Genomic DNA, 27,415 nt, shown 5'->3' with positions numbered 1-27,415 from the left:
TTACGGGGAGTTTTCACTCAAGGGACGTTCTTTTTAAGCTATGGGCTTAGCAAGCAGGACATACATTCTCAAGGGACTACTTCAGTTAGTCAGGGGTTTGGCGAGGCTTACAGGAAGGATCGACTGAATGTGATCCCTCCCTCCTTCAAAATCTGATTGGTACGCTCCCTCAGCGCTCCATTCATAAAAATAAGGAAAGCGGAGTGAGTAATTCACTTACTGAAAGTGACATAGTAGGCGGGGGGAACAGGAGGTGCAAGGCGCGTGGATCAGCAGCACATGTGAGCGAGATAGGCATTGAAGGAGAGACGGGCAAGGCGGACACACGCGCATCTGCACCCAGAGGAGTAACAAACAGCACTCAGGGAAGGGACACCGAGGAGAGCCGGACAGCACAGCAGCAGACCCGGCACGACCCAGCAGCACCCCGACACTGAGCAGAGCGGGGTCAAGAGACAAGATCCAGGGAGCATAAACAGCCCAGAAACACCGGGCCAGAGACGGGCGCCCCACGCACACAGCACAGCAGCTCCGGTCTGGACCCCCACCGCCAGTGGCCTGGGATGTTTCGGGACCACACTGGCAACTTCTCCAACCTGAGGTCGGGCTACAGCAGCAGCAGCAGCAGCAGCCCCCAGCACCTGCCGCAAGCGGGGACCCCCACCATGGGGGCTGGAGGCATGGACCTGAGGATCAACGCCCCCGGGACGTCTGGCCAGCAGGTAAGAGTGTGTTCAGGAGACCCTCGCCTACCACAGGGAGGGCAGTGGAGGGCTGCTGTGGACAGGGGACAGTCCTGAGAGCAATAACTACTTCAATATGATGGCACGTGCCGGGGCTGTGGGAAGATATGATCAAATAGGGCGTTCTACCATCATGTCAGAGTTGTAATATCTACCTGCACTTATAATGTCGTCTCCTCAATGTAGTCCAGGGAAGTAGCTGTGGAGTGGAGGATAATACATCTATACTTCCCGGTATATCCTTACCTTGACGATATGTTGGCAGTCCATATGGTGGAGCTGGTATTACGTGCATATATTTAATGACTGATGATATTGTGATATGCATCCGTGCCAGGCCCATGTATAGTTGGTTCTTTGGTCTTTAGTGCCACGAGGCCACCATTGGATTACTTGTATGCTTGAACTGATGGGGCAGGCGGCTCAGACGCGGTCTTGTTAAAGGGGAACTTTCTTAAAACAAGACTTCCACATAGGGGACACGCTGGTGCTTTCGAGACATGTTCGCCTCGGAGAATGGTATTATACCAGATGTTCCGTTTACTCGACGCACTTGTTTTGGGTCTTATAAAAGAGAAATGCTCCTACAAGGACCATGTTCTCACAGTAGGGATGCCTTCCATCTGGATGGATGTGGTGAAAGGTACTCTTAGAATTCTGTGCCACATCCTTCGGCCCTAAGCTATGACTACGGGCTGGCAGAAATCCAGCACTGGGCAATAGGACAGCAGCTTAGGTCAGGCTGTGCAGTGCTATGCTGTGTTATGTTAAGTGCTTCTTGCAAAGTGCTTTCGCCCCTTTGGGAACCGTGGAGAGTCTTAGAGAGCTTGTGCTGTGCCCTAGTCACCGGGGAGGGGGGGGGGGGGTGCAGCAGCGTCTCTGAAGCTACTGGAGTCCGCAAGCACTTATGTGGCCTTCTGACAACACACAATGGGGGGCTCTGGCACAGCAGTGGGGTCACACATCTACCACAAGCAGAGCATTTGTGTGATTATTAACATGCAGCACCTGGCCCAGACTGGATATTTACTTGTTGTTGCAGTTTTATATAGCCCAAACTCAGCCCTAAGGTATTGGAGCGCTTTACATGAGCACCAATTGCATTACACGAAGACACATTCATTTTTCGGTAGGCGCGGGGAGATTAAGTGATTTGCCCAGAACCACAGGATGTTGAGCCAATGCCGAGACTCAAACCTGGTTCCCCAGCTACACAGTTGACAGCTCTGGTCGTTAGCCACATCCTCTGTAGCGGTATGCAGAATATAAGACTTTAATGGACAAGTCACATGCATCGCAGCAGAAATTTCTTCTCTAGACAACAGTGCCCTTCTAAAGGAGGCAGAGATCCAATATGCACATAAACCGCATGACCTGGGTTCACCTGTTTATAGAGATGTTCTAGTCTCCTACCTTGGCCATCACAGCTGTGCCTCTGATTCTACAGAATCCATGGTTCTGTCTGTACACCGTGGTTATATCCCTTGGGTTGCACAGGTGTTACAGGCTCTGAGCTCAGACAGCAAAGCTCTTCAGGCATACCCATCCCTGCAATGCCTTTGATTCGACAGGTTTCACAGGATGGGACACATAATAGGAAAGCTGTTCGTCAGGTTACACGGATCTTACAGGCTAAAGCAACAAAGTGCAAAGACGCGTGTTACTCCCACTGGCAACACAACAACACAAAAACAAAACACACTGAGATATACTAAGACTGAAAAAAAACACAACCCCTCTTATGCTAGGAATACACCAACACAATACAAGGACAGCGCTGACACTAATGGAGAGGACACAAGCCGCACGCATTGAGCACACAACAAAACAGAGACAGGGACTGCACAGACAATGAGACAGAGAAGAACTAGTCCTGCATATTGAGAATACACTAACACAGAGACAGGAGCTGCACAACACTAATACAGAGACAACCTCATCATCCTCACACTACGCAGACACTCAGGACCCGATTCACAAAAGTAAACTTGCACCTTAAGTCTAAGTTTAAGACCTGAAGTCTAACTTTAAGACCTGAAGTCTAACCTTAAGACCAGAAGTCTAACCTTAAGACCAGAAGTCTAACCTTAAGACCAGAAGTCTAACCTTAAGACCAGAAGTCTAACCTTAAGACCAGAAGTCTAACCTTAAGACTGGAAGTCTAACCTTAAGACTGAAGTTTAACCTTAAGACAGAAGTTTAACCTTAAGACTGGAAGTCTAACTTTAAGACCAGAAGTCTAACCTTAAGACCGGAAGTCTAACCTTAAGACTGGAAGTCTAACCTTAAGACTGGAAGTCTAACTTTAAGACTGGAAGTCTAACTTTAAGACCAGAAGTCTAACCTTAAGACCAGAAGTCTAACTTTAAGACCGGAAGTCTAACCTTAAGATCAGAAGTCTAACTTTTAGACCAGAAGTCTAACTTTTAGACCAGAAGTCTAACTTTTAGACCAGAAGTCTAACCTTAAGACCAGAAGTCTAACTTTTAGACCAGAAGTCTAACTTTTAGACCAGAAGTCTAACCTTAAGACCGGAAGTCTAACCTTAAGACCGGAAGTCTAACCTTAAGACCAGAAGTCTAACCTTAAGACCAGAAGTCTAACCTTAAGACCAGAAGTCTAACTTTTAGACCAGAAGTCTAACTTTAGACTCGAAGTCTAACTTTACTCCTGAAGACTTCAGGTCTAAAGTTAGACTTTAGTTAAAAGTTAGACTTCAGATCTAAATGTAGACATCAGGTCTAAGTTTACCTTTGTGAATCAGGCCCTGAGAGTGGGGAGGCACGCCCCTACCAATCTGGCAACACACCAACCCTGGTAAAAATAAAACAGTGACACTAAGAAAAAAAAGATGTCAGTTTAATGTGCAGGAACTATGAGTCTACCAAGCACACTATCACAGAAACACACAATCTATTCGTAAGAGTTGGATGGTTGCATGATTGACGCAACCCCCGCCTGCCACTGAGTCCTGTCCATTACCCTGTAAACACGCAACTGCCAAACAAAACAGTCAAATAAATCACGCCCAGCAAACAAGAGTCTGCATACCAGACACCCAGCAACAAGAGGCCAAGGACATTGTCATGCTCTACAAAAAAACACAGAACATAACATTACATCTGGGCATGGACCACATAAATATGCTTCCCTGTTGTGATTCAAGCAGGAATGGAATGCACTAAATGTCCAGCCTAACGCGTGCCTTGGGCGCGTCAACTGACTCAGGTGTATTTAAAAGTGTCGCAATTTCAAGTTAACGGGCGTCGCAGACTGTCCTGCATATTGTACATAGCTTGGCAGGAGCATTCCTATGTTAACATACGCCTACAGCTCAGCCTGCCCCTCCCTACGGGTGTATGTGGCTTAATAGGAAGATACCCGTGATAGGCTCAACCTTACGCAACCAGTGTGCCTTTGACCTTAGAAGTCTCTTTTGTTAAATGAACAGTGCCCGGATTTGTGCATCTCTCCACAAACCTGTGGAAGTAATTTCTCTTCTGGGAATGATTTCCCAATTTGCACCCTTTCCCACCCTCCGAGTGAGGCTCTACAAGGTAAAAGCAAAAGACACACAAATGATGGACGGGAGGCGGAACAAATCAAACATTCACCCCTAGTCAAGAGATCTGGGTTAAATCCATCGTTCTATTGCTCACCAGGCCACCCCAGTTTAGATCCATCCATCAATTGTTCATTTTGCATTTGTCCCGGCAAGATAAAAGAGCACCTCCTAAATTAATATATTTCTACCGCCAAATATATCCCTTAAAATATATGATTGGGAGAAGCTTTTTTCATGTGATGCGTATTTATTGTAAAAACGAGCTTAAATTAATGTAAAAATGCTAATAGGGATGATCTCTGAAAGTGAATTTCAATGTCCTTCTGTAGGGAGGTACAGGTAAAAGTATTTATTAAGGATTTACAGGTGCAAGTAATACCCTACAGTAAGCTCACTTATGTCCACCCAACCAGAGTCACGATTTCCACCTGGCTCAGCTCGTCTCTCACTGATTCCTGGACCCCATCACTCACAGAGAACACAGCTGCACCATATATTCCATCACTCCAACAGGAAGAGCGTACAAACTCCGCGAGCACAGCGTTCACAACATGGCCAGATACCGCACACATTTACACTAAAAGTAGGTGTCACTAGAGTTAACAAAAGGCAAGGGAGGTCTCCTTTATAATCCAATTAGGGACAAGGAGAATAGAAGTGAAGAAATTGAGAAGTCCCAAAAAATTCAACTATTAAGATGCCCTTTAGTGTATTACCCTCATAACTCACAATGCCGACTTAATAGAAAAGTATACAAAATTACTCAATTTTAAACATATAGTGAAAACATTAAAATACCAAAAATCATAAAAAAACATGTGTATTGTATTAAAAAAGCAGTTTATTACAAATCAATAAAATCAATGTCACTAGAGTTGACACCTGCAAAGTATTGTACTCACAAGGCAGATATGTTCATGTCGAGGTTTGTAAAAGAAAAAAAAGGGAAATCAGCATTTTCACACTCTGAAATATAAAAGTAATACAGGAGAATCATGAAGGACAGCTAACAATATTTTTTTTTTCATTCCTAAATTATTATTTTACCTATAAGCGGAACAATTGAGACTTTTCAAAAGAATACAGAGCATTTTACACAAAATCATATTCATCATCCAGCTTCTGTACCTTGTAGGAGAATAGAGCATACATGGAATGATGGCTATTATTTTTCACTGAGAAAGAGGGCAACTCTGGGCGTCACAGAAATAAAAGATGGACACGTTCCTCATCAGTTGTTGCCAAGCAAACCCTAAAGTAATGGATGTGGGTGATGGTGTAATGGGAACTCACAATGGAAACTTCAGGAGTCTGGAGCTCAGGCCCTCGGTGCAGCTCCTGGACATTGCACAGAGAGGCCAACGCTTCTTGTCGTGTTTGACCTGCTTCCCAGACCCCTAGGGCCACTCATCTGTGCCTTCCAGTTCTTAGAATGTTTCTTTACAGACATGCCGGGGTAATCTTCCATGAACAGACGTTCTGGGCTGTGCCTCAGAAGCTGGATGGTTGGAGAGCCTCTTTGCGCTTTCGTGGATCGGATTGGGAGCAAAATATACCAGGCCAACCCCAAAAAAGTGGCCCACATTCGTGGATAGCATCCTTTGGCAAATCATGTGTTGGTCAGTGTCACCGGTTTACGTTTTGGAGAAATATGGAGTGAATGAAGTTCCAGACAATAAATGGTTTGAGAAAGTGAAGAGCATTCAACTCACTGAGCTATCTCTTGGTCATGCTGGCAGTTTTGCAGCTGATAGGCATGCAGCATGACAGAGCACCAAATAGTACGATTGTTAACTAGGCCTTTGTACTTGACAGGGGCGTAAGAGCGGCCCCCCACAGCTGTGGGGGGGGGGGCAGAGTTTCCTGTTGCAGAAGGGGACCCCTCACCCTCCAAGTCATGCCATTGTATGTCTTGCAGAATGGTTCAATGGCATGGACTAAGAACTAGTTAAACGCTGGGGAAAGCCATTCTGCTTTCACCAGCAGGCCCCTGCAGCGTGGTGGACGGGGGCCCCCATTGAGCCCAAGACCAATGAATGTCTGTGCGATCTGGGAGATGTCGTCACATTCTGCAGGGGGGCCCCATCGTTGTGCGTTATGCCACTGGTACTTGAGCTGGTGCTTTAAGCAGCGGTGACTCCTCCGCTATGGCAGAGGAGCGTCGCTCCACCTGCCAGAAGCCAAAATTAATGAGAAGTAAAACAATAATAAACCCTTGTTTATTACCGTTTTATTTTTCTCTCAAAGCTGAGGCTTAGGGGTGGGGCCAAGGTGTTGATAGGCTGGAGGGGGAGTGTTGGGCACTGCTATTCAGAGCGCATGACGGTCAGACTGGCTGTCTCAGGACGGCCAAACCGACATGCCCAAACTGACATGCGCACTGAAGCTCTCTTCAAACCCAGCTGCATTGGTGGGTTGGAGGCAGCAGGCACAGGCTCCCAGTCTAACTGGGAGCGCAAATCAACAGCGCTCAGGCCAATGCTGGCACTGCTTTCAGAACCATGAAAGCAGTGTTTGGATTGGCTGCAGTACACTCTGGGAGCATGTGCCTGGCAAAGAGAGGGGTGCAATGCGTTGAGGCAGTTAAGTGGTTTTTTAAAAATGTATTTTATGTTCGCACCCCTTCCAACCCTTCCACCCACCTCTCCACTCCATCCACACACCGGCTTTAAGTCGGATGAAAAAGGTGGGTGGAATCTATAAATAGGGCATCGCCAAAAGAAGTGTGACTAGGAATCTTTTATATGAGGCATACCTCTGTAACTGTGGGTGTATCCTAAAATGAGAGCAGGAATCCTCTACTTTCAAGACTTGCCCCCTGACCAGTATGTGAATGTCTCTGCATACGAATGCATCACACAACAAGGAACGCAGACACATTTTATTTTTACGGAGATTTATATACCGCGCAAACTTGACCCAAAGGTATCGGGTATCAGAGCGCTTTACATAGCACCAGTTGCGTTACATGAGGACACAGACTCATTTTTTTGTTAGGCACAGGGAGATTACGTGATTTGCCCAGAATCACAGGATGTTCAGCGTTGTTGCCGAGTCTCGAACCCAGTTCCCCTGATTCACATGAAGCAAGCAAGACCATTTGGCTTTATCAGTGCCTGCTAGTATTGATTTTTATTCAGTATCAGGTAAATGAGTAACATATCCCATTCTTCTCATCACTTTCCGCGTTACTCCCTCTCTGTGTTGGTCATTTACTTCCTTTAATTTCTCTCTTCTCTTTCTGAAGTACTCCCATCTGCATGTCTCACATTTAATCTCCTGCTCTTTCTTATCACTCACTCCTCCTTCATACTCTTTTTTTTGTCTCCTCCACTTCACCATCTCTTTTCTTACACATAACAACACACAATTGCTGCATTTTCTTTTCCTTCTGCACTGTGACTGTAGCGACAGTGGTGCTTGTATACCTCAACATTTTTTTATAGGAGACAGTGGTCCCTAGGATAGTGAAGAATGTATATACAATGAATATAGCCCCAGTCAGTGCTATATTTAAGCCAGTATCCAGCCGGATAAAGGCAATTTTAATATGCAAAATAATTGAACTATAGAACAAAATTGTGAGTCAAATAACAGTGGGATACAAGCCTGTATCCGTGGACCCACATATACAACAAACAAACAAAGTAAAAGGCTCAGGCAGTTTGAGGTTGTTTCTATAAAGTAATACATAAATTGTGAAACAACAAATATAAAGAGGTCACCTTTACACAACATTAAATGCGAGAATCAGTGTGAATAAGGTTGACAACTATGTCGACGGCGTTTCGATCCTTATCAGTAGGATATTGGATCATCATCAGGACTGACAGATAAGGTGCCTGAAAACAATTGCCTGTAATTTACATGGGAATCCGAATATCATAACGCAGGATCGGCGTCTTAGTCATAGGCAAGGCTTGGATTTCGTGGCCTGGTACAAAGGATATGGCTTCCTCAGTATGAGAGCAATACTCGTGATGCTGGCAATGCTGAGAGTTTCCCAGGGCGGCAATCAATGGGCCTAAATGGTATCTCTTTGCGGCATGCTGTTGTCGATGCAATCTCAAACATGCACTTCCATAAAATGGTCCTTACAGTTGGCACATATGAGACTATCTCTCTGTGAGCTCTGCAGGGAGGCCAAGAGATGGTTGAGTGTGTAGTCGGCACACCTTTATTATGACCTACTGTCGGGCATGGTGAGAAACTCGCTCTGCCTAAAGTCTCTGTCATAAACACCCATCCACAACCTGAACTCACCCAGACATGACTCAGTGCGCAGTATGCGTTGTACAAGAATCACATGTTTCCGGAGAAACGAAAGAACAGAAGCACACCTTGGAAAAGTAAATATTCTTAGGAAGTAGGGAAACATACAAGTAAAATGTTTGAAACGTAACCGGGCCTGCAACACTGACCTTGATTACCAAAGGGTAAATGCACACATGGTGAACAAGAGATCAGTGTTTCTACTTGTAAAGGTAAGGAGACATATATAGGACCTGGTTGAGATCCGTTTCAATTATTGTTTTACTTCTGTTACTTAGCACTGCCAGGACCTTCCACCGCGGAAAGCCGTAAAGCTTGAATCATTGTCCCCATGTTCTTTGAACATAGAGGTGCAATGCTACAGGGACAACAGAAAGATAAAATAATGTCTGACGTTTGGGAAAAAAACATGGGATTCTCCCAGGGACAGTCAGAGACTCCCCCACAAAGGTGCACAAAAATTGGAAATGTAAGGTTCTTCCCCATGGGATCATGTATTGGCTGGGTCTTCCAAGGATAAAAAAGGAAGCGTAGGACACAGTCTGGCCAAACCATCTGGCCGGGGAGTCAATGGTCCATCCCCCGCTGACCAGGGGTGTAACGCAAAGTACGGCAGCCCCTGAGGAACAGGGAGGTCCGCCCTACCCTTCAGGGGCTCCTCAACCCTCTAGAAAGACCCATTTTCCCCAAGACCTATGAATATCTGTGAGATATGGGAGACTAAGGGGCTACTCTTCATGTTCTGCAGGGTGGGGACTCATCATTTGGCGTTACGCCACTGCCGCCCACTCCCAGACCTCCAGTACTGCTGAAATCAACCATCTTCAAACCCACCTACAGGCTCATGGAACAAACACTGCAGCCCTCACAGAACCTCTTCTCCAGTGGTGGCCTCAGTCCTACCTCACACTGCCTGGTCCCTATGAAATCACACCAGTGTGCTGAGAGCTGGCCCAAGCAAGCCTCCTACATATTGGACCGGCCTGGCAGGAGACATTGCCGGCCCTTTACAGGGAGGAGTGGCGTGACAAATGTCCTCCTGGTCTCAGCTTTTGGCCCCCAGTCAGGTTGTATGTATAAATACAAAACTTTACAAAAGCCATTTACCGCAGGAAAAACATTACTTACAGGTGACCCTTAACTACAGGCCATTCGCCCAGTACCTGACTGCCTGTTTTACAATTCAACCCAATGTTTTACAACTTATTAGAACATTGGAATGTTGGGAGCTCCATTGCAGACAATGGAGTGCTCCCTGCTTCTACGGGCCGGTAAAGGCCCGCAGAGCAACATTCCAATGTTCTACAAAGGCTTCTCGAAGCTCGAGGGGATTTATATCCCCTCGAGCTTTGAGAACCCTTTGTTTAATTTGTTAGAACATTCTAATAGCCTTATAGCCCTTCGTAGCAGGGCTATACCGGCAATTAAAGTCCCGCTGTCTCGTTAAAAGCCCTCGCCTTCGGCTCGGGCCTTTAACGATTCAGCGGGCCTTTAATTGCCGGTATAGCCCGCTACGGTGGGCTATAAGGCTATAATATAGCACTATGCTCCATTACCCAGGCTACCACCAGCAGTTAAAGACACTCCACCTGAGTTATAGACCTCAGCTGAGATGGCAAATACTAAGGGCCTTTTACTAGAGATGGACGAGCCAACAAGTATACAGGGAGAACCGAGCCTAGGATCTGGAGGCAGATAGGCCTTTATTACCTCCCTTTTACCAAAGGCGGAGGTGTAATTCTCAGTCTCTCGCTGGACAGACCCATTAATATATGCAGAGTGAGCACGGACAGGGGGCCTGAGCAGAAGTGACCCCACTCATATTCAGGTGTAGTTCACCATTGCGAACTAATCGGTGCACAGAGTCCTGCAAGATTTGATTCTTTTTTTTTTTATCTCAGGGAAGTTAAGAAAAAATGCCTCTCTTAGAGAACCTCCCCACCCTTCCTTCTTTCATACTACTTAAAACACTGAAGCAGTGATTTCCGAAAAGGCGCAATCTGCAGATACGGGCCACTTCTTTTAGGGTGCCCGGGCCTATTCCTGAACCCAATCCAACCCTGCAAACAGAAAGACAAAAATTGAAACATTGGGGCAGAAGGCCTCCGCCATCATTAGTGGTCCTCTGGAAGTCCATCAAGAAATGTAAAAATAAATTCCCACTTGACGTGTTTTGAAGATATACAGGTCAAGTGGGAATGTATGTATACTTTTCTTGTCTCTTCCCCCTTTTTCCCAGACCTATGATGAATTTTTAGGGGGTACCTTTTCTCCCTTTCCTCTGGAAGTCTGTCGCCTTCAATTAAGCTCCCAGCATATCAGTACTCGAATAAACTGTTCTATCGCTTGTTGAAATACGCGGCCTTGGAACATCATCTTATCACCCTCCCCTGCCACCTCCTCCTTCCGGCTCACCCGCCCCGTGTCATCGGAGACCATTAGCAGCTGTACCGCGTCGTTTCTGCCGGGCAGATGCGAGGCGCGGAGATGCCAGCCATGCGGTGCCCTGGGGCGGTGCCAGGCCTTGAGATGCGACTGCACAGTCACGGTAGGTGACTCACCTTGGACGGGCACCAAGGCTAGTTGCGAATGAAGCGCGCCTGGTAGAGTTCCATCCCCACGTGTCGATGGAGTGTGTCACCATCCTATGACTCACGAGCGAAGGGGTTATGGGGTTCAGTGGAAGTGCCAGATGGGGCCCGGGAAGGTCGTAACTAAGTGGGTTTATCCGCACACTGTGTCACAACAGCTGGAAATGCCAAAGCTACGAACGCGTCTTGAAGATCTTGATTCAAATCTGCCCTAACTTTAGCAAGTGCTGATTTTAGTTCCAATTTCGACTACGGACCTATAGCGCCATCTAGTGGGTCCTGTAGGAATCCTTCATGAGAATTGATGTACGGCGATGTGGGAATTCAATGCTTCGATGTAGTTGGAACGAAGACTGGTTCTGTACTCGAAACGAAAAAGTCGGTCCCTTCTCCGCAGCCCTTCAAGTCAGCCGTGGAGGTGCCTCGGATTTCCGGGCAGGGGAGGGGCCCTTTTGCGAAGAATGTAGCAAAGGGGGGTGAGCGAGCCTACAACTTAACTGGGAGAGTCGAGCCAGAGCCGAGCCAATGGACTGGTTGGCTCTAAGAGGCCGTACACGAGCTGACACATGAACATGTTTGACAAATAATTCGTGCAACAAGCATCATGAAAACGTATGATAAAGTCCCCTCAAAATTCCAAGACGTGTATTTCGCTAACATGCAAGAGGCGTTTCAACACAGGCCATCCGATTAGATCATTGTATTGAGAGCCATTTACTTGCAATGCCATCAGTGAACTAAGAAGCAAGTCATTTGCCATGTGCACCCTATATATGGCCCAGATTCTCATTATACAGGCATCAACAATTAAGTCTAATAATCAAACACAAGAGAACTATCTGCCTAGGATCACACATTTCGGTACAGCGTGGAAGTCAGGATTGAGCTCAGGTTTTATGGTTACATTGTGCAATTCCGCCACTAGATGGGTACCTCTTTCTCTCTCTACTTCTCCCAAAAAGGTTAATGCTTTGTCTTGAATTGAGGAAGTTGGAGTAGGTGGCAGTCAGGAGCTGACCCTGATCCCTGACTTTGATCGACCCATAACACTTCAAAGTCGTTACTCCCTCTTATCGCTGTTACGAACCATCTTATCGCTGTTTGGAACCTGTTCTCATGTCTTGTAAAGCGCTCTGATACCCTTGGGTCTAGCTAGCACTATATAAAACTCAAATAAATATGAAAGCCTAGCTTGTTTTGGGACTGAAAGTTCAAGAGAACCTCAGGCAGAAGCAGAGGCAAGCATTTGCCTCAAGCCTTTGGTGGCTCGCCAACCTCTAATATGTAGAGCCCCTGATGCACGCCCCAGTGTCATCTTAAGAATTTCGGGGACCCTAGCCAAGACATACTTCATGGGCACCTGTGGAAACGGCTTGGATTTTATTATCCATTTTTTGCTAATCAAACTCATGATGCTAAGCATTATTGAATAATACATTAATGGCTGAGATGGAGAATAGAAAGATGTGACACAGAGAGGAAGTTCACTTTCCCTGGGGGGCCCTTGGAAGTTAGGGGCCTTGGGCAATTGCCCACTTTGCCCATGCCTTAACCCTTTCGATGCTAATGACGGAACCGTTCCGTCATGACCACACCCATTTGCATTGGGGATCAGCACCGGGGGAAATCGGGGCCGCATGGATGAGGTTAAAATGTCTCGGGCACGCCCTGCAGACTTTCAGCGTGAAGATTTGAAGAGCCTGCGGCCCATTTCCACCCCCTAGACCAGTGGCCGGCAGGGAGGGGCCTGCATTGCATGGCCCTGTCTTACACCCCAGGGAGCGTCCACTGTGGCTGTTCCCTGCATGGATATGAGTAATGTGGTTAAGGGAATGTCTTTGCTGGGGCTAGATATTTCCTGTTTAAAAGCAGTGATGTGTCTGGTTGCCCAATCCTGGGAGCCGAAGCTCATTTCCTACAGGGAGAAACGCTTGCCAGAGGATGTTGGTCGGAGTGTCTAGTTTACAATGATTTTGATACCTTGGTGGGAAAATAGAACTGTGAGCGGGTCTGTCCTTGTAGTGAGAACTTGTTTATATTCCAGGGACAGATGCTGATTTCCAAAAGGAGTCCTTTCTGGCAAAGGAGCTTTTCAGCAAAAGAAACCCTTAAAACGGGGTGGATATATTGTTCCTTGATTTGCCATAAAAATCTGGAGTATCACTATTCACAGACATTTATATTTACACCATAGGGCAATTATTGTATACAATCTTCCCAGAGGAACAGTGATTTTACAGACCTTGTTCTCAAAGATACTATTAATTTATGGGGCATCCAATGCTTTAAATGTGGTCACAATGTGATGCATCTATTTATAATGTCCAGTGCCTTGAATATTTGAGTGCCTCAAGTTAAGAGATGCACTCAAGTTGACATTTCTGCATGGGTGTTCTTTTAACCCCTTCACTGCGGCGGCTATTCCGCCGCAGTGCTAAGAAGGGGCGGGGCGGAAATGCGGCGGGCATATGCTGGTGACGGAACCGCTCCGTCACCAGCGTCGGTTGCGCTGTGCTTATGACGGAGTGGTTCCGTCATGGCTCCGCCCACTCAATAGAACGCTCAGCGCAGGCGCGGAATTCGCGCCGCGCAGGAGCGTCGGGCGGGCCATGACGGAACTGCTCCGTCATCAGCACAGCGCCACCGCAGCTGATGACGGAGCGGTTCCGTCATCAGCAGGGGTGGGGTTAATGATAGTTTCTGCTTCCATGTGCTCTGTTTTACTCTACAAGTTGAACCCAAATCTCAAGGCCAGTTTTAGAGCATCACTGGGATGTACCACATAAATGAGTCAAGCCTTCTATTACAAGAAGAGGGTGTATGTAGGCTTGTCTTCAGCTACATGCAACCCTGTAATGCTGTGTAATCTATCTTACCCTTGGAGGTATAAAAGGACAGTGCTAATAAAAATATTTTTCTGTACTGTCCTAAAAGTCCCAATGATTGCTGGTAAATGTTATTTGGAATAAAGTCTGCTGAATGTTTATAGGTTTCTTTCTTAAGCAGGTAGGTAGTTTTACTAGCACAAGGGACCTTTTTGTATCAATGTGTATTAAAATAACAAAATAGATAATTCCTCTGTATGCATTGCTTAATTCAACTTTAATTGCACACAGTGCCATGTAATTTCCCCATTATGCCGCATAATGTCGTCAAACCTGCCACATAAGTTGGTCCTTAAGATCCACAAAACTCCAGTGACCTTCAGAAGAGTCTACTTGCCTGCTAGTCTATGGAGCGAGAGAAAGTTGCTCTTTGTAACTCAGAACTGGTGACCTCTTTGATGCTTTTAGGGGCCTTTTTTAAAGTTCTCTCATTCCCAGACCTTACTAATGGTGCAGATGATGTATAGAGGTTTTCCTGGAGTGTTCAGGTTTTAGATGTGAGACCGCCCAGTTCAACTGTTATCTGGATCTGTAGTGGCTCGAAGGATTCAGTATGTGTCATTTGTTGCCACTGGCATAGCAGCTGCTCCTCCTGGTCTAAGTGGCCATGACCAGAGCTGCACAAATTGGGACTTTCTGTAGTCTAAGGGTGGTCAAAAGCTGTGTGATGCACCTTCCACTACTTGTGGCATTTTCCTCTGTCTACATTCATGCAATGCAGTCAAAGATTCTGAGGTCTTATTGCAACCGATTTAATAGTATACATGTCATGTGCAGCTTCTAGGTGGAAATAAATATGTCAGTCTGATGTCTAACGCTGTGTACTTGTGTTCTCCCGTTAGAAATACGACTTACCTCAGGGAGTGGGCACAAGTGCCAGCAGCTTTGAGCCAACCCTGGATGCCATCACCACCAGCCAGAACCTTCAGTGGATGGTCCAGCCCACCGTCATCACCACCTCGGCGGCGCCCTACGCTCGCCCGTACGGCTTCCCACACTACGCAATGGCCCGGCCGGGGGTGATCCGAGCCATCGGGCCCTCCATGGGAATGAGGCGAAGGCACAGTGAACATGTGAGTACCATCTACATGTGAAACCACCTCCACTGTCTCCTACATGTTACCAGGTGGAGGCTATTAGAAAAGTGTGAGAAGGCACGTTGAATGTCATATGGGGTGAGCGGCGGCTCCTCCGCTAAGGCAAAGGAGCGTTGCCCCACTGCTTTTAAGCAGTGTAAATAAGGAAAAACAAAATGATGATAACTCCCTGTTATTTTCATTTTATTTTTCCTTGCCAAAGCCAGTTTTGGGGTGGGCAGGACTTGGCCCACATCACAGCCAGCAGTGGGGGGGAGTGGTATGTTCACTTAAGTGCGGATGACGGTTTGGCTGGCTGTCCTGGGCCGGCCAAACAGTCTTTCGCAGTTAGCATGTTCTCCACCGGCTGTAATACACAGCTTGGGTGGAGAACATACACAGGCTCGCAGTTCCCTTCTGAGCACCTAACCAAGGCACTCAGACCGATCACGACACTGCTGACTGGCTTAGGGGAGCCTGGGTGCTTTCTGGAAGAGGAGCAGAGGAGAGTCGACATAGGAGAGGTAAGTGAATTTTTCTTTTTTTTCTCTCCTCCCCCTCACCCCCTGTTCCATACCCGGCGCCATTGTGTGGGGTGACTTGACAAGTGGCTTGAACAACCAATAAGATGCAGCATAACTAGTGGTGTCATTTTGTCTAAATCATATGAGTAGGAGAAGTGAAATCAAACATCCTGTGGCCTTTGATAATATTTCAGGAAGTGCTGTCTGAGGGATCATTGTGCTTTTTTTGTGCAACATTATTTATTGAAACCTTGACACCGGGGTTGGATTGGGATCAGAAATTGGCCCAGGCACCCTAAAAAAAAGTGTACCACATTTGCGGGTTGCGTCTTTTTTCAAAACACTGCTTCAATGTTTTAAGTGTTATAAAAAGAATGAGGGGGTTGTATGAAAGAGGCATGTTTTCTTAACTTTACTAAAATTAAAAAAAATGCAAATGTTGCCAGGTGTCTTTGTTTACGGATTAGTTCACAATAGTGAAGCACACCTGAATGTAAGTAAGGCCACTTCTGCTCCAGCCCCCTGCTTAATCTGCATACATTAATGGGCGGGCACAGCAAAAGACTGGAAATGACACCTCTGTCCGTTGGTAAAAGGGAGGTAATAGAGGCCCATCTGCCTCTGGAAAGGGCGCTCAGTCCCCCACTGGGCCGGTGGCAGCATCTGAACTACACAGACACAGCCCGTAAATGGCCACCATGCTTTTCGAGCACAAGGACATATTAATTTTGTTGTTGTTGCCCAGTATCACAGGATGTTGAGCGTCCCTGCCAAGACTCACACCCTGTCCCCCAGCTTCAAGGCTGACCGCTCTGCCTAGTAGCCCCAGTTGCATCGTACCGATGATGCCCAAAAAGGCCAAAGCAAGTCTGGGTGTTGGTGGTACTTGTGCTCCTCTTCACAGCAGACAGGGATCAGCAGATTTGACTGCATTGTTCTTACTGGAGCTGGGTGAAGACTGATTTACACATGGCCGGTCCCTGCCTCTATACACACTATTAATTTATATTTGTAAAGTGCAAACATATCACCCTTAAGGGTTTGAAGCACTGGGGCCGTCGGGAAGATTAGGGGCCAGATGTAGGTGGCCGTTTGAGGCCATTTACCGAGTGGTAACAGCCGATTTTGGCCGTTACCGATCGGTAAATGGGTGACAGGTATGTAGGGGGCATTATTTTACTGAATCGGTAAAATTACCGATTCGGTAATTTTACCGATTTGGTAAAATAAAAATTCGGTAATTTTACCGATTCTGAGGCACCCAGATGTAGGTGGGACTCTTCAGAGTCCCAGAGGCCTTACCGGTTCGGTATTTTACCATCAAATCCAATTTGATTGTAAAATACTGATTCCGGTGTGCATGCACATGTGTGCATGCACACCTATGCCATGTACCTGCCCTTAGGGCATGTATGCCTGCCACATGGCACCCGAGCCTGTTTTGGGGGTGCCAGAGGGTGTCAAAGTATCACCCCCTGCACCCTTGTGAAAATCGGTATTTACCGATTCGGTAAATACCGATTCGGTAATGCCCATTCATTCCTATGGGCTTCAAAGCCCATAGGAATGAATGGGCATTACCGATTCGGAATTTACCGAATCGGTAAATACCGAACACTTCCGAATCGGTATTCCAGCACATCTGTAATACCTACATATCCACCCCTTAGATTTACCGATTTTTAATTACCGAATCGGTAAAATTCGGCAATTAAAAATCGGTAAATCTATTTTACCTACATCTGGCCCTAGGTGACCTACTGCCCAGAGTAACATGATGCTGAGCTGAGCTGCCAGCAGCGATCGAACTGTGAGCCTCACGCTCCGGAGTCAGCCACTCTGGCCGCTGCGCTGCACCTCTCCCTAACTAATCAAAAAATGATGGATTAGAAAGCGACCCAGTATAATTCACACAGACTACGATTATTTCAACATTCCATAACTTTTTTGTTTTTTTCCGTCAATGAATGAAGTAAAGGTCAAGGTTTTTGGATGTTAATTGTTGATGGTGATGGTATGCATTGATAATCTCTATAGAAGTAGAATGCTCAGTATGCCCAGATTACAGGGATACTGAGAATTAGCACTTGTCAGACAATCGCAGCTCTCATGGGTTCCCTCAGACAGGTGGTCTTTCTGTTCTGCATATGCTCCTTGGGTTTGGACTTCCAAGGCACCGTCTATAATAGTGAACTCATTTCACCCCGGCTGGCACGACAGGTTTGCTGCTGTTTTCTAACCGACAGCTACAGATTTCATGAAGTCAAGGCGCCTACAGTGGACTTTGATCATGGCAGTGGGAAGCGAAGGACTGATGCTGCAGAAGAATAGGACGCAAACAGGGGAAGAATAAGGTGCAGACAGGGGAACAACAGGGTGCAAACAGGGGGACAACTGGGTGCAAACAGGGGAAGAAAGTGGTTTGACGCAGGTTGGTGACAGAGAAATGACAGACTCATCTGGGGGATACCTGGGTGTGAATTAAGTGGGGATGGAAAGAGAAAGGCGTGGAAACGGGCTGGTAATATGCAGATAAGGGACACATGAAGGCTAATGTTAGGAACAGGTAGGGAGATAGGGACGTTTTCCCTCTCTCCATATTCCCCCCCCCCCTAATTACCCCTTCCTGTCTAGTCACCGTTTCCTTTTCCTTCTCTCTGGGCCCTTTCCTTTCCACGTCCTCCATCCCCGTTTTTTCCACCTCCTGCTGCTCCCGCACTCTTCCTTCCTTTGATTATTCGCTGCCTGTCTTTAGTTCTGTTCTTCTCCTCTCTTCCCCTTCTTCAGGTCCCAGAATTTTCTTTGTTATTCTTGTGATCAGAACTGCGGTGCGTCCTTCTCCTCCCCACCACCTCAAACTAGCCGGGCCACGTTTAACTCAAGGGCGGAAGATGCAGCTGCTCAAAGAGGATTTAAAATGTCAGACTCCAAGGAACGAGAACAGCGCTCCCTGTGGCAGCACACTGCGCGACCACCACATTCTCCCAATGCCGCCCCACCCTCTTTGGTCCAAGGTGCTGAAATCTTTCCTGCTCGGCTCTGTGTCGATCTGCGCTGGTCTTCCACTGGCATAGCTCCTCTTTGGAGTTTGCTATCCATTTCGCTTCGGGGGGGCTTGGATGCCACGAGCTAGCCCCCGGATCACTCTCCCTTGTGGCTGGCCCCGAGTAATCGGCCACAGGAAACCGCAGAGGTTGCGAAAGCGCTGGGTGCGGCGGGGGCGACTCACCCCGGCCTGAGTCAGAGGCGGGAGGGGGCAGGTGTAGCGGGAGGCCCCCTCAATGAAAAATAATCCAACACCGCGCCAAGTCTTTTTTGGGATACCGGCCTGAGAGGAGTGCTGTGAGGCATCGAGGCGCTGAGTCACCAGAACAAAGCCTGGCTCTGAGAGCGGCGTTTTACTCACAGGAAGCGCCTCCTGCCGAGCCCTGGGAGCGCAGACTGGAGAGGCAGCGCGCGGCGCCGCGCAGACAACGCAGCCAGAGTGACAGGCACACCACCTCGTGCCAACTTTTAGAAGCTCTCGTGCGCTCATTCCGCATTGAAACGCTTTCCACTTACAATCTCGAGCTGCAATAGGTTGCATATGGCTCGCAGACACACAGACTGCCTCACATGCACCAGTGATTCTCTCACCCCGGGGCGTTGCTACCATTGGTGCAGCAGGTGCAGTGGCACCGAGGCCCATTGAGCCCTGATAATTGTTGCATTTACCACCCCACCAGCAGTCAAAAGGACAACGCTCTTCGCTTGCACCAGGACCAAAGGCATCCTTGCTACGCTATTGCTCCTACCAGGGCTCGAGTCGGGGTACCACGCGGGTGGACGGCGTCCTCCCACTTATTTTACCGGGAGCTCGATAACTGGAGCAAATGGAGCCACACATTCACACTTTGGCCTCTCTGGGGCGAGATCGGAGCTCATTCAGAATGCTGCTCACACGCTGGCTTCTCTGATGCAATCACATCTAAGGGGTGAGCGAGGGGAGGCAATAAGTCTGATGGTGCAAGCCACCTTTTGTGACGTCACTTCCTGTCGTGACGTCAGCGTCCCCCCACTTCTTTTTTTTAGGACTTGTGCCCTGGCTCCTACCCTCACACGCTGTCGGGGGTCACCCAAGCAGGCAGATCTTCCCTTAATACTTGAGGTGAATACACGCCGAGGTGGGCCCAGATCACAGGCTGCCGTGAACACGTATTATGTCGGGGTTGCTGACCTTGTGACCCAACAGGGATTCCACTAATTTACATGCTGTAAACGAGGCATTGGAAGTGCTGCGAATGGGCAGACAAACACATTCATACTCTAGTCTTGATTCAGAGAGCCTACTACAAACAAAGGCACACACAGACATACATGCAAATGTTTAGTGCCTAATTTGTAAGGGAGTGCCGGGCCCCTGAGTTTAGCTCAGAGGCTGGCAAGGATGCTGAATGCTAAGGCTGTGTTGTCTTGAGTCCACCACATGCCTCTTGATCCACCACAGGCACTTCCTGTCCGTTTGTCTCACATACACAGTTCCTTTTTTCACCCCTCTTTTTCCCTTTGTCACTGTTTTTCTATTTTTCTCTTCCTCCTTCTTTTGTGTTTTTTTATTTGCGTTTTTTAGGGCCAGGTGTACGACCATTCCATTTTGCGAGTCGCAAATTGCTACGTTTTGCGACTTGCAATTTGCGACTCGCAAAATGGAATGCACAACAAACACTGTTTGCGATTCCTAATTGGGTCGCAAATGAGCTGCCTCATCAATTTTCATGAGGCAGGTCGCAATTTGAAACCCGTTAGAAATGACCAGCACTCACAGAGATGTGCCTGCTTTTTCAATAAAGCAGTTTTTTTTTTAATGCAGCCCATTTTCCTTAATGGAAAACGGGGTGCATTTAAAAATGAAACGTTCCAGTTTCATTTTTTAAGAGCAGGCAGTGGTCCTTGGGAGCACTGCCTGCTCTCAAAACATTTTTTTGCATCCATTCACAAAGGTGAAGGAGTCCCCTGGGGACCCCTTTCCATTTGCGAGTGGCAAACTGTATTTTTTGCGACCGCATAATGGTACATACCATTCTAACTCGCTATTAGGAAGGGACACACTTGGCACGCCCTTTTCTAATAGTGACTCGCAAACACTATTTTGCGAGTCACCGACTCGCAAAATAGTGTTTGTAAATACCATCACCCTTTTTGCAGTCGCAAATGGGCTGAATTCCCATTTACAACCTCCAAAAAACAGTCATACATCTGACCCTTAGTCTTGTTGCTCTGGATCAAATTCTAGTGAGAAAAAATATAAGTGCCAGTCCAAACAAATGAGCGCTGGTTGACCCCACTTGCAACAACTGGCTCCAGTTAAGCACTGCCCACATTGCAGTGCAATTGATGCCTCCAGAGTAACATATACTTAGATGCTCAGTGTCTTGCACAGACAGACCTATGTTATGCAGTATTACTATATAGGAACAATGCTTGATTTAAGCCAGTGGTTACCGGTTGGGGCACTGGCCATCCTTTTTGGCGACCAGAACTCATTTTTCATCAGATATTTACCAACAGCAAGAGAAGAAAACACACAAACCGAAAATAAGGAGAAAGAGATTAGACTGAAAAACTGTCTCAAAGGGGGAAAACAGGGACCGGCAAGTCTGAGATAAAGGGTCAGGCAGAGTCTGATAGAGCGTAACAGAGGCCTGACACTCAATAGCACTGGCCACAGGCTTCTGAGCCGAGCTTTGGGCATCCTCACCCATCCTTTGGCAGCGCGCATAGGAGATGTACGCCAATGCAGGCTTGCATTGCTCTGTTCATAGACGACTACCTGCAGGCCAAAGCCTGCATGCCTTGTACAATTAGCTTGAAGCTGACACCTGCATGCTTTGTCCAATCAGTTTGAAGCATGAGCCTGTAGGTCTTGGCCAATCAGTCTGGGACTGGAGCCTGCCTAGTCCTATCAGTTTAAATATGGAACCTGCATGAGAGTGGTTGGAGCCATTTTCGGTAGTGGTTGGGCGAGAGGGTGTGGCATAATGTCCAGAGCTGCTGACTTTGGCACTGGGTAACAGGTTTGAGTCTCCGCATTGGCTCAACATCCTGAGATTCTGGGCAAATGACTTAATCTCCCAGTGCCTACAAAAAATTAATGCGTCCTTGTGTAATGTAACTGGTGCTCATGTAAAGCGGGGCTACCTTTGGGTCTAGTCAGTGATATATAAAACAGTGGGGGAAAAAAAGGTGAGACCAGTTCAGAAGCTTATGATGTGGGGAGGCTCGTATGAGCGCACTTCAGAGTGAGCCTGCCATGCAGGTAGGAGTTCTCATGTTCAGAATAGAGGCTAGAATGCAGACCTGCCAAGTTATGAAGAGACCTGCCAAGTTATGAACATTTTTCACCATTTGAGGAGGGCGGGGCTTGAGGGGGGCATGGCTTGGTACCACTCACAGCCTGAGGCACTTTTAAGTTCACCGCCTCCCCCTCCAGCACCAAAAAAAAGGCTTGGAGGTTGCCTCTAATGTCTTGGGGAGGTTTCACACCCTGTAATGAACCTCAGCTGTTCAAAGCATCCAAACAATTAGCTGGAAACCTGCTCTCTGCAAGGGTGTCCACCAGGTGACCATGCGATGGGAGCCAATATTGTATGATGCATGGTGGCACTGTGTGAATTGAAACGCCTAAAATGGTCTGTATGTGCCTTACCTACATACTTCCCGGATGCTTCTCTTATAGCATACTCCGCTATCGGTCCCACGTTATGTTGCGACATCTGGGTGGAGTTTGAGTGGTTAATGTGTTTGAGACCCTGAATATGAGAATAGGTGAGGTCAATGAGCAGTTTACGTGGACGTTTGCTGCATCTCCTCGTCACCTACATCAGTTATACATTTGTTGGGTGCAGATGCCAGGTGGATGAGAATCCAGATGAGCACACACAGACTGCAGCTCAGACATAAAGGCAAACACTACTGGATAGACATAGACAAACAAATCTGCGTACATGCACTCAACTAGGGACACAGAAATTAATTCAAACATACACACACTTACACACACACACACACACACACACACACACTTGCATGCAAACGTGTGCCATTCAAAGGTGGCAAAGTAAAAGGTTCTCCCAACACACAGAGCCCATGTAGTCAATTCTGCCAAAGTAAAACATCGCTCAATATACATAAATACAGTAGACTTGGCCAAGACACACACTCGCACACACTTGACCTCAAAGCCAACACAAATGAAGTAACACACATGGCTGTGCACATGACTTACCCAAAATAACCATGCCTAATAATGGTTTAGAGTTAATACAGCCAAAATAAAACAAATACACACATATCACAAACACTTTGAGGTACACTAGATGCAGTCAAACTTAAGATGCACAAAGCACCCTATTGTCGACACAGTCAAAATAATGCAAAAACACCTATGTGCTGTTTTGTACTGTTCAGACAGCTGGAATAGTACACGCACTGCGCACTGTGCAACTGTATAATCCGTGTACAGTACAGCTGATACAGCCAGAGCATTACACACAAATAGTACTGTACAGTTGACTCAGCCAGGAAACAAATACACATCAATACACGTAACTAAGCGAAGACCAGACATAATACACTATTCACCCAGTCCCTCTTCAGAAACACAAAACGCTTTCTCACAGACAAGTCAGATTAACCACCTAGGGAAGTACACCATGACATGTGTAACTGATCCATTTTGAAAACATAAACACAGCATTGTTCAGCTAATTGATTGAGCAAAACAAGCACACACAGCGTTCAGCAAATGCCTCCAGAGGACAATACATATATAGAAATGGACTATTTGTAGAACTCGTCTTGTACAACAAAGTGACTTGTCACTTATCACAGATATTACAGTTGTAGACCAGTGGAACTATCTCCTATGCTTACAGCCAAGCTATGCATGCGGTTACATTAATTTTGATAGAACAGAGCTATTGCAAGGTAGTAGAGAGAATTGTACTGCAATCTTTGGATGGAAGAGACATCTTTCAGTTTGTAGACAGCTGATCAATTTCTCAGTCCTTAGAGAGTAGAACTGTCACTAATTCATTAAACAGTAGAGCTGTATCTCAAATATTTCATTATTGGTCCGTCCCACAATTCTGTAAGGCTTAAAAATGAGATCCTGAGATAAGGCTGCAGGTCACAGTTACAGGAATTGTGGTTGATGTGCAGTGTTTTTGACTCCAATCAGAATCCTAATTTAGCTGCTGATTTTATGGTCCTACTTTTGTGTTTGCAGATAAACCCGGAGGAAGAGGAAAGGCGGCGAGTGCGGCGGGAACGCAACAAGCTGGCTGCAGCCAAGTGTCGGAACCGCCGGAAGGAGCTGACTGACTATCTGCAGATGGTAAGTGCTGGGTATGATGCCACGAGGGCAATAAAGGAGGCCTGAAAAACAAGAATGAACGATCAACCAGCAGTCCTGTTGGTTGGCTGATGTGCGACATTCGGCCCACAATATATAATACAAGTAGGTGTCTATCGTGGACACAAAGTTTACACACCTGCGGAGGTTGTGTGGTGGAGCCTATTGAAATTGACATCCCAGACTGCAATGGTGCCCACCCTGGCAGAGAGTAGTGCTGAGAAGGGATACACGGTAGCTCTCCCTGAATGAAGACACTACAAGGCCCACACGCCGCATCCTCAAGGCACCGGCCAGACCAGTAGCTAACTGATTGGTGATTGTGCTGAGCTGCTGTCTGAGATGTGCTTGTCTGTTAAGTGTTGTGAGCAGAAATAAAGGAGAACTTGGGGAGGCGTGCTAGATAGTATTGGCGCAGGTGGGACTGGATCAAAGGTTAGATTCAGGTTGTGAGTGTGGACCCAGGTGAGGGCAGAGCAGAAAAAGTTAACCAGAAAGGAGTAATCACACTCCTGACTAGGGTGGTGGTAGACTTGGTACAATGGAAGATGATCTAGAGAATAGGAGAATCCCAAACATCTATGAGAATGTAAAGGTTCTTAGTGGATCTGAAGGCCTCAAGTCCTAAAATGCCTTTTCTTTCTTCCCAGGAAACCGATAAGCTGGAAGATGAAAAGTCTGTCCTTCAGAAGGAGATTGCCGAGCTACAGAAGCAGAAGGAGAAGCTGGAGCTGATTCTAGAGGCTCATAAACCAGTGTGCAAGGCCCCTGAGGACTCTGACGATGACGCAGAGACCAGTGGACTGTCCTCCCTCCTCCTTTCCCAACCCTCCATCGCCATTAAGCAGGAAGTGACCCCAGACTGTGAAGTGCCAGGGACTTCCAGTGCAGCAGGTAACCCCACCACCGAGAGCTCTCAAAGACCTCAACTGCGCCGGAACTCTGCCAAGCCTGTGCCCCGGATCGATCTCTCGGCAGGATTCCTGGAACCAGAGTCACTTCACACACCCACACTAATGACCACACCATCTTTCACCCCCTTCACGCCAAGCATGGTCTTCACCTACCCAAGTCTCCAGGACTCTGAGCCCTGCACTAGTTCATCTGTCATGAGGGAACCGTGCTCCACTGCCCACCGCAGGAGCAGCAGCAGTGGGGACCAGTCGTCGGACTCCCTAAACTCACCAACCTTGCTGGCACTATAGGCAATCGAGCAAGCTGGTGGGAACATCAGGCCAGTCAGAGGGAGGAGATACCTTTCAATGTGTCTTCTGTGTCCTCGAATATTTCCTTATGTTGCATTCCATGGCTCATTAATGCACATACACACGCACATGCAACTGGGGACATGGTAGTTTCTAAGGAATCCCAGTGCCAGGAACTGCGGATCACACTCAGAATATCATTAATGATGGGTCCCTACAACATCACACTGAGCCCTCTTCCTATCCCTTTAGTGCAATGCGTAGAGAACACATATGCTTGAAAACATATCTGCCTGTAGACACTATGAACCTCAACCTAGGCTTGGTTAATAAAAGATATAGGAAGAAAAAGGAAACATAAGCTGTTTTGGATCTACCAAAAATAAACTTCTTTTCATGATTCACATGCTGACAATGTACAGAACACATGCCTTAATGATCCTAACCTTCAGTATGCATCAGCTAAAATACTCAGGATGCACCTCTGAACATGTCAGAATATCCTTGCAGTCTTATCCATGACAAATATGTCAAGGTAACCTAAATAAATCTCCTAAAATACAAAGGAGACACCAGCTAAAAACGTGGGTGCACACTGCATTTTTAAAATAATGAGGAGGTCCATAACCAGGTTAAAAGATGCCGTCCAGCGTATTATGTCACAGCGCATCTTCAAACCCAAGATGACATCATCAAACAAAGCAACATTCTAGAATGCCAATTGTTGGTGCTTGATAGCGATGAAGGACTGCGAAACGAGAACTGCATTTTTTATACAGTGAGTGGCCCCTTTAATGTATACTCTGCAGGCTGTTGCAGATCTGGGACACCACCATTTATTTTGAGACCAGGATCTATATTTCATCATCAGATTCTGACCCTGAACAAAAGCGAGAAAGGCAGAAGAGAAAGATAGGAAGACAGCGACAATGGAGAAAGGGTTGATAATGAATGTGCGAAACTGAGATAGAGACCGGAAGTGTAGAGTGATGGAATAAAGAGGCTTGAGGTGGGACCAAGGCTATTCAGTCTTGGTAATTGGCAACTATAGCATCCAGCAGAGAAGCTGTAGAGTTCTAAGAAAACTTCCAGGGCCCTTTTTTTTTTTTTTTTTTTTTTTTACAAAGCACTTGAGCTGCTAAATAACCATAACACACAGATTACTTTCTTAGAGCATATATTTTGGAATACAGACTGTGCCTGCTGTAATCCCCAAATGCAACACTGACACGTCCTTAACATTCCTGCAGCAATAACTATAATTAAGCCTGAAGCCGAAGGGCCCAGAATGCACCATTGCAATTCCCAGAATACACCTGTTTCAATAACTATGACAAGCCAGATGCGGATTTACCCAGAAAAGGACCACAGGCACTTTCCCTGTATTCTGCTGAAATAGCCATAAGAGGCCGGGAGCTACAGCACCCAGCATGCACCGCTGTAAAACTCCTAGAATACACCTGTTTGCGTAGCCATAATAAGCCAGCGGCTGATGCACCCAGAATGCACCAGTACAGTTGCCACATTACACCTCCAGAATTAACCAGAATACAATGGCTTCAATTACATGGAAACCCGCAGAATGCTTCACTGCCATTCCAAGAATGCCCTCCACCCAAACTGTTAAAATTCACTGCATTAATTCCCAGGATGCAATCACTGAACCACCCAGTCCCCAATTGCTCACCTGTAACCTCTACAATGCTCCCCACTCTTTCTAGAGGACAGGAGATTATGAAAAGTTTATATTTATTTGTCATAGAAAGTATTTTTTTATATTTATTATATTTTTTAAGTCGATTAAAGGAAATCGTGTTGCACGATGGGATGGCAAAGATGTTGCTATCGACAAATTCAACAATAAAAAATGAAAACCAGCAGTGGCTTGTTTTGTCTGATGTGGGAAGGGGGGTTCATGCTTGCTCCAACAGGTTTGGGAAAGGCCTTTGTAGTGTTCAATCTGGTTTTGTGTCAGAATATCAGGGACATAAATATTGTGCTACAGAGATATAGCGAAAATATTGACTACCAAAATATTATGAAGGTAGAGATTTACCATGCTTAACTCCACATTTGCATACTTTGAAGATATCTACATAGTCAAGGTCTTTATGAGTAACGTTAAGTATACTAAACCTTTACTTAACTATATATAAATACTT

At 46.7% G+C, this 27,415-nt stretch overlaps 1 protein-coding gene across 1 annotated transcript; it reads left to right on the top strand.

Moving 5' to 3' along the window:
• The first annotated feature begins 214 nt into the window (after positions 1-214).
• On the top strand, positions 215-27,128 carry FOSL1 (FOS like 1, AP-1 transcription factor subunit). Its single transcript, XM_086938080.1, has 4 exons — positions 215-722; positions 14,899-15,129; positions 23,923-24,030; positions 24,699-27,128. Exons 1-4 carry the CDS (start codon positions 564-566, stop codon positions 25,251-25,253), a joined length of 1,053 nt encoding a protein of 350 aa, XP_086794206.1. The 5' UTR covers positions 215-563; the 3' UTR covers positions 25,254-27,128.
• Positions 27,129-27,415: the final 287 nt, after the last annotated feature.

This window comes from Lissotriton vulgaris, chromosome 9 (assembly GCF_964263255.1).
Source record: "Lissotriton vulgaris chromosome 9, aLisVul1.2, whole genome shotgun sequence".
Classification (NCBI taxonomy): Eukaryota; Metazoa; Chordata; class Amphibia; order Caudata; family Salamandridae; genus Lissotriton; species Lissotriton vulgaris.
The sequence above is the reverse complement of the archived record's forward strand: the minus strand, read 5'-3'. Positions and strand labels throughout refer to the sequence as shown.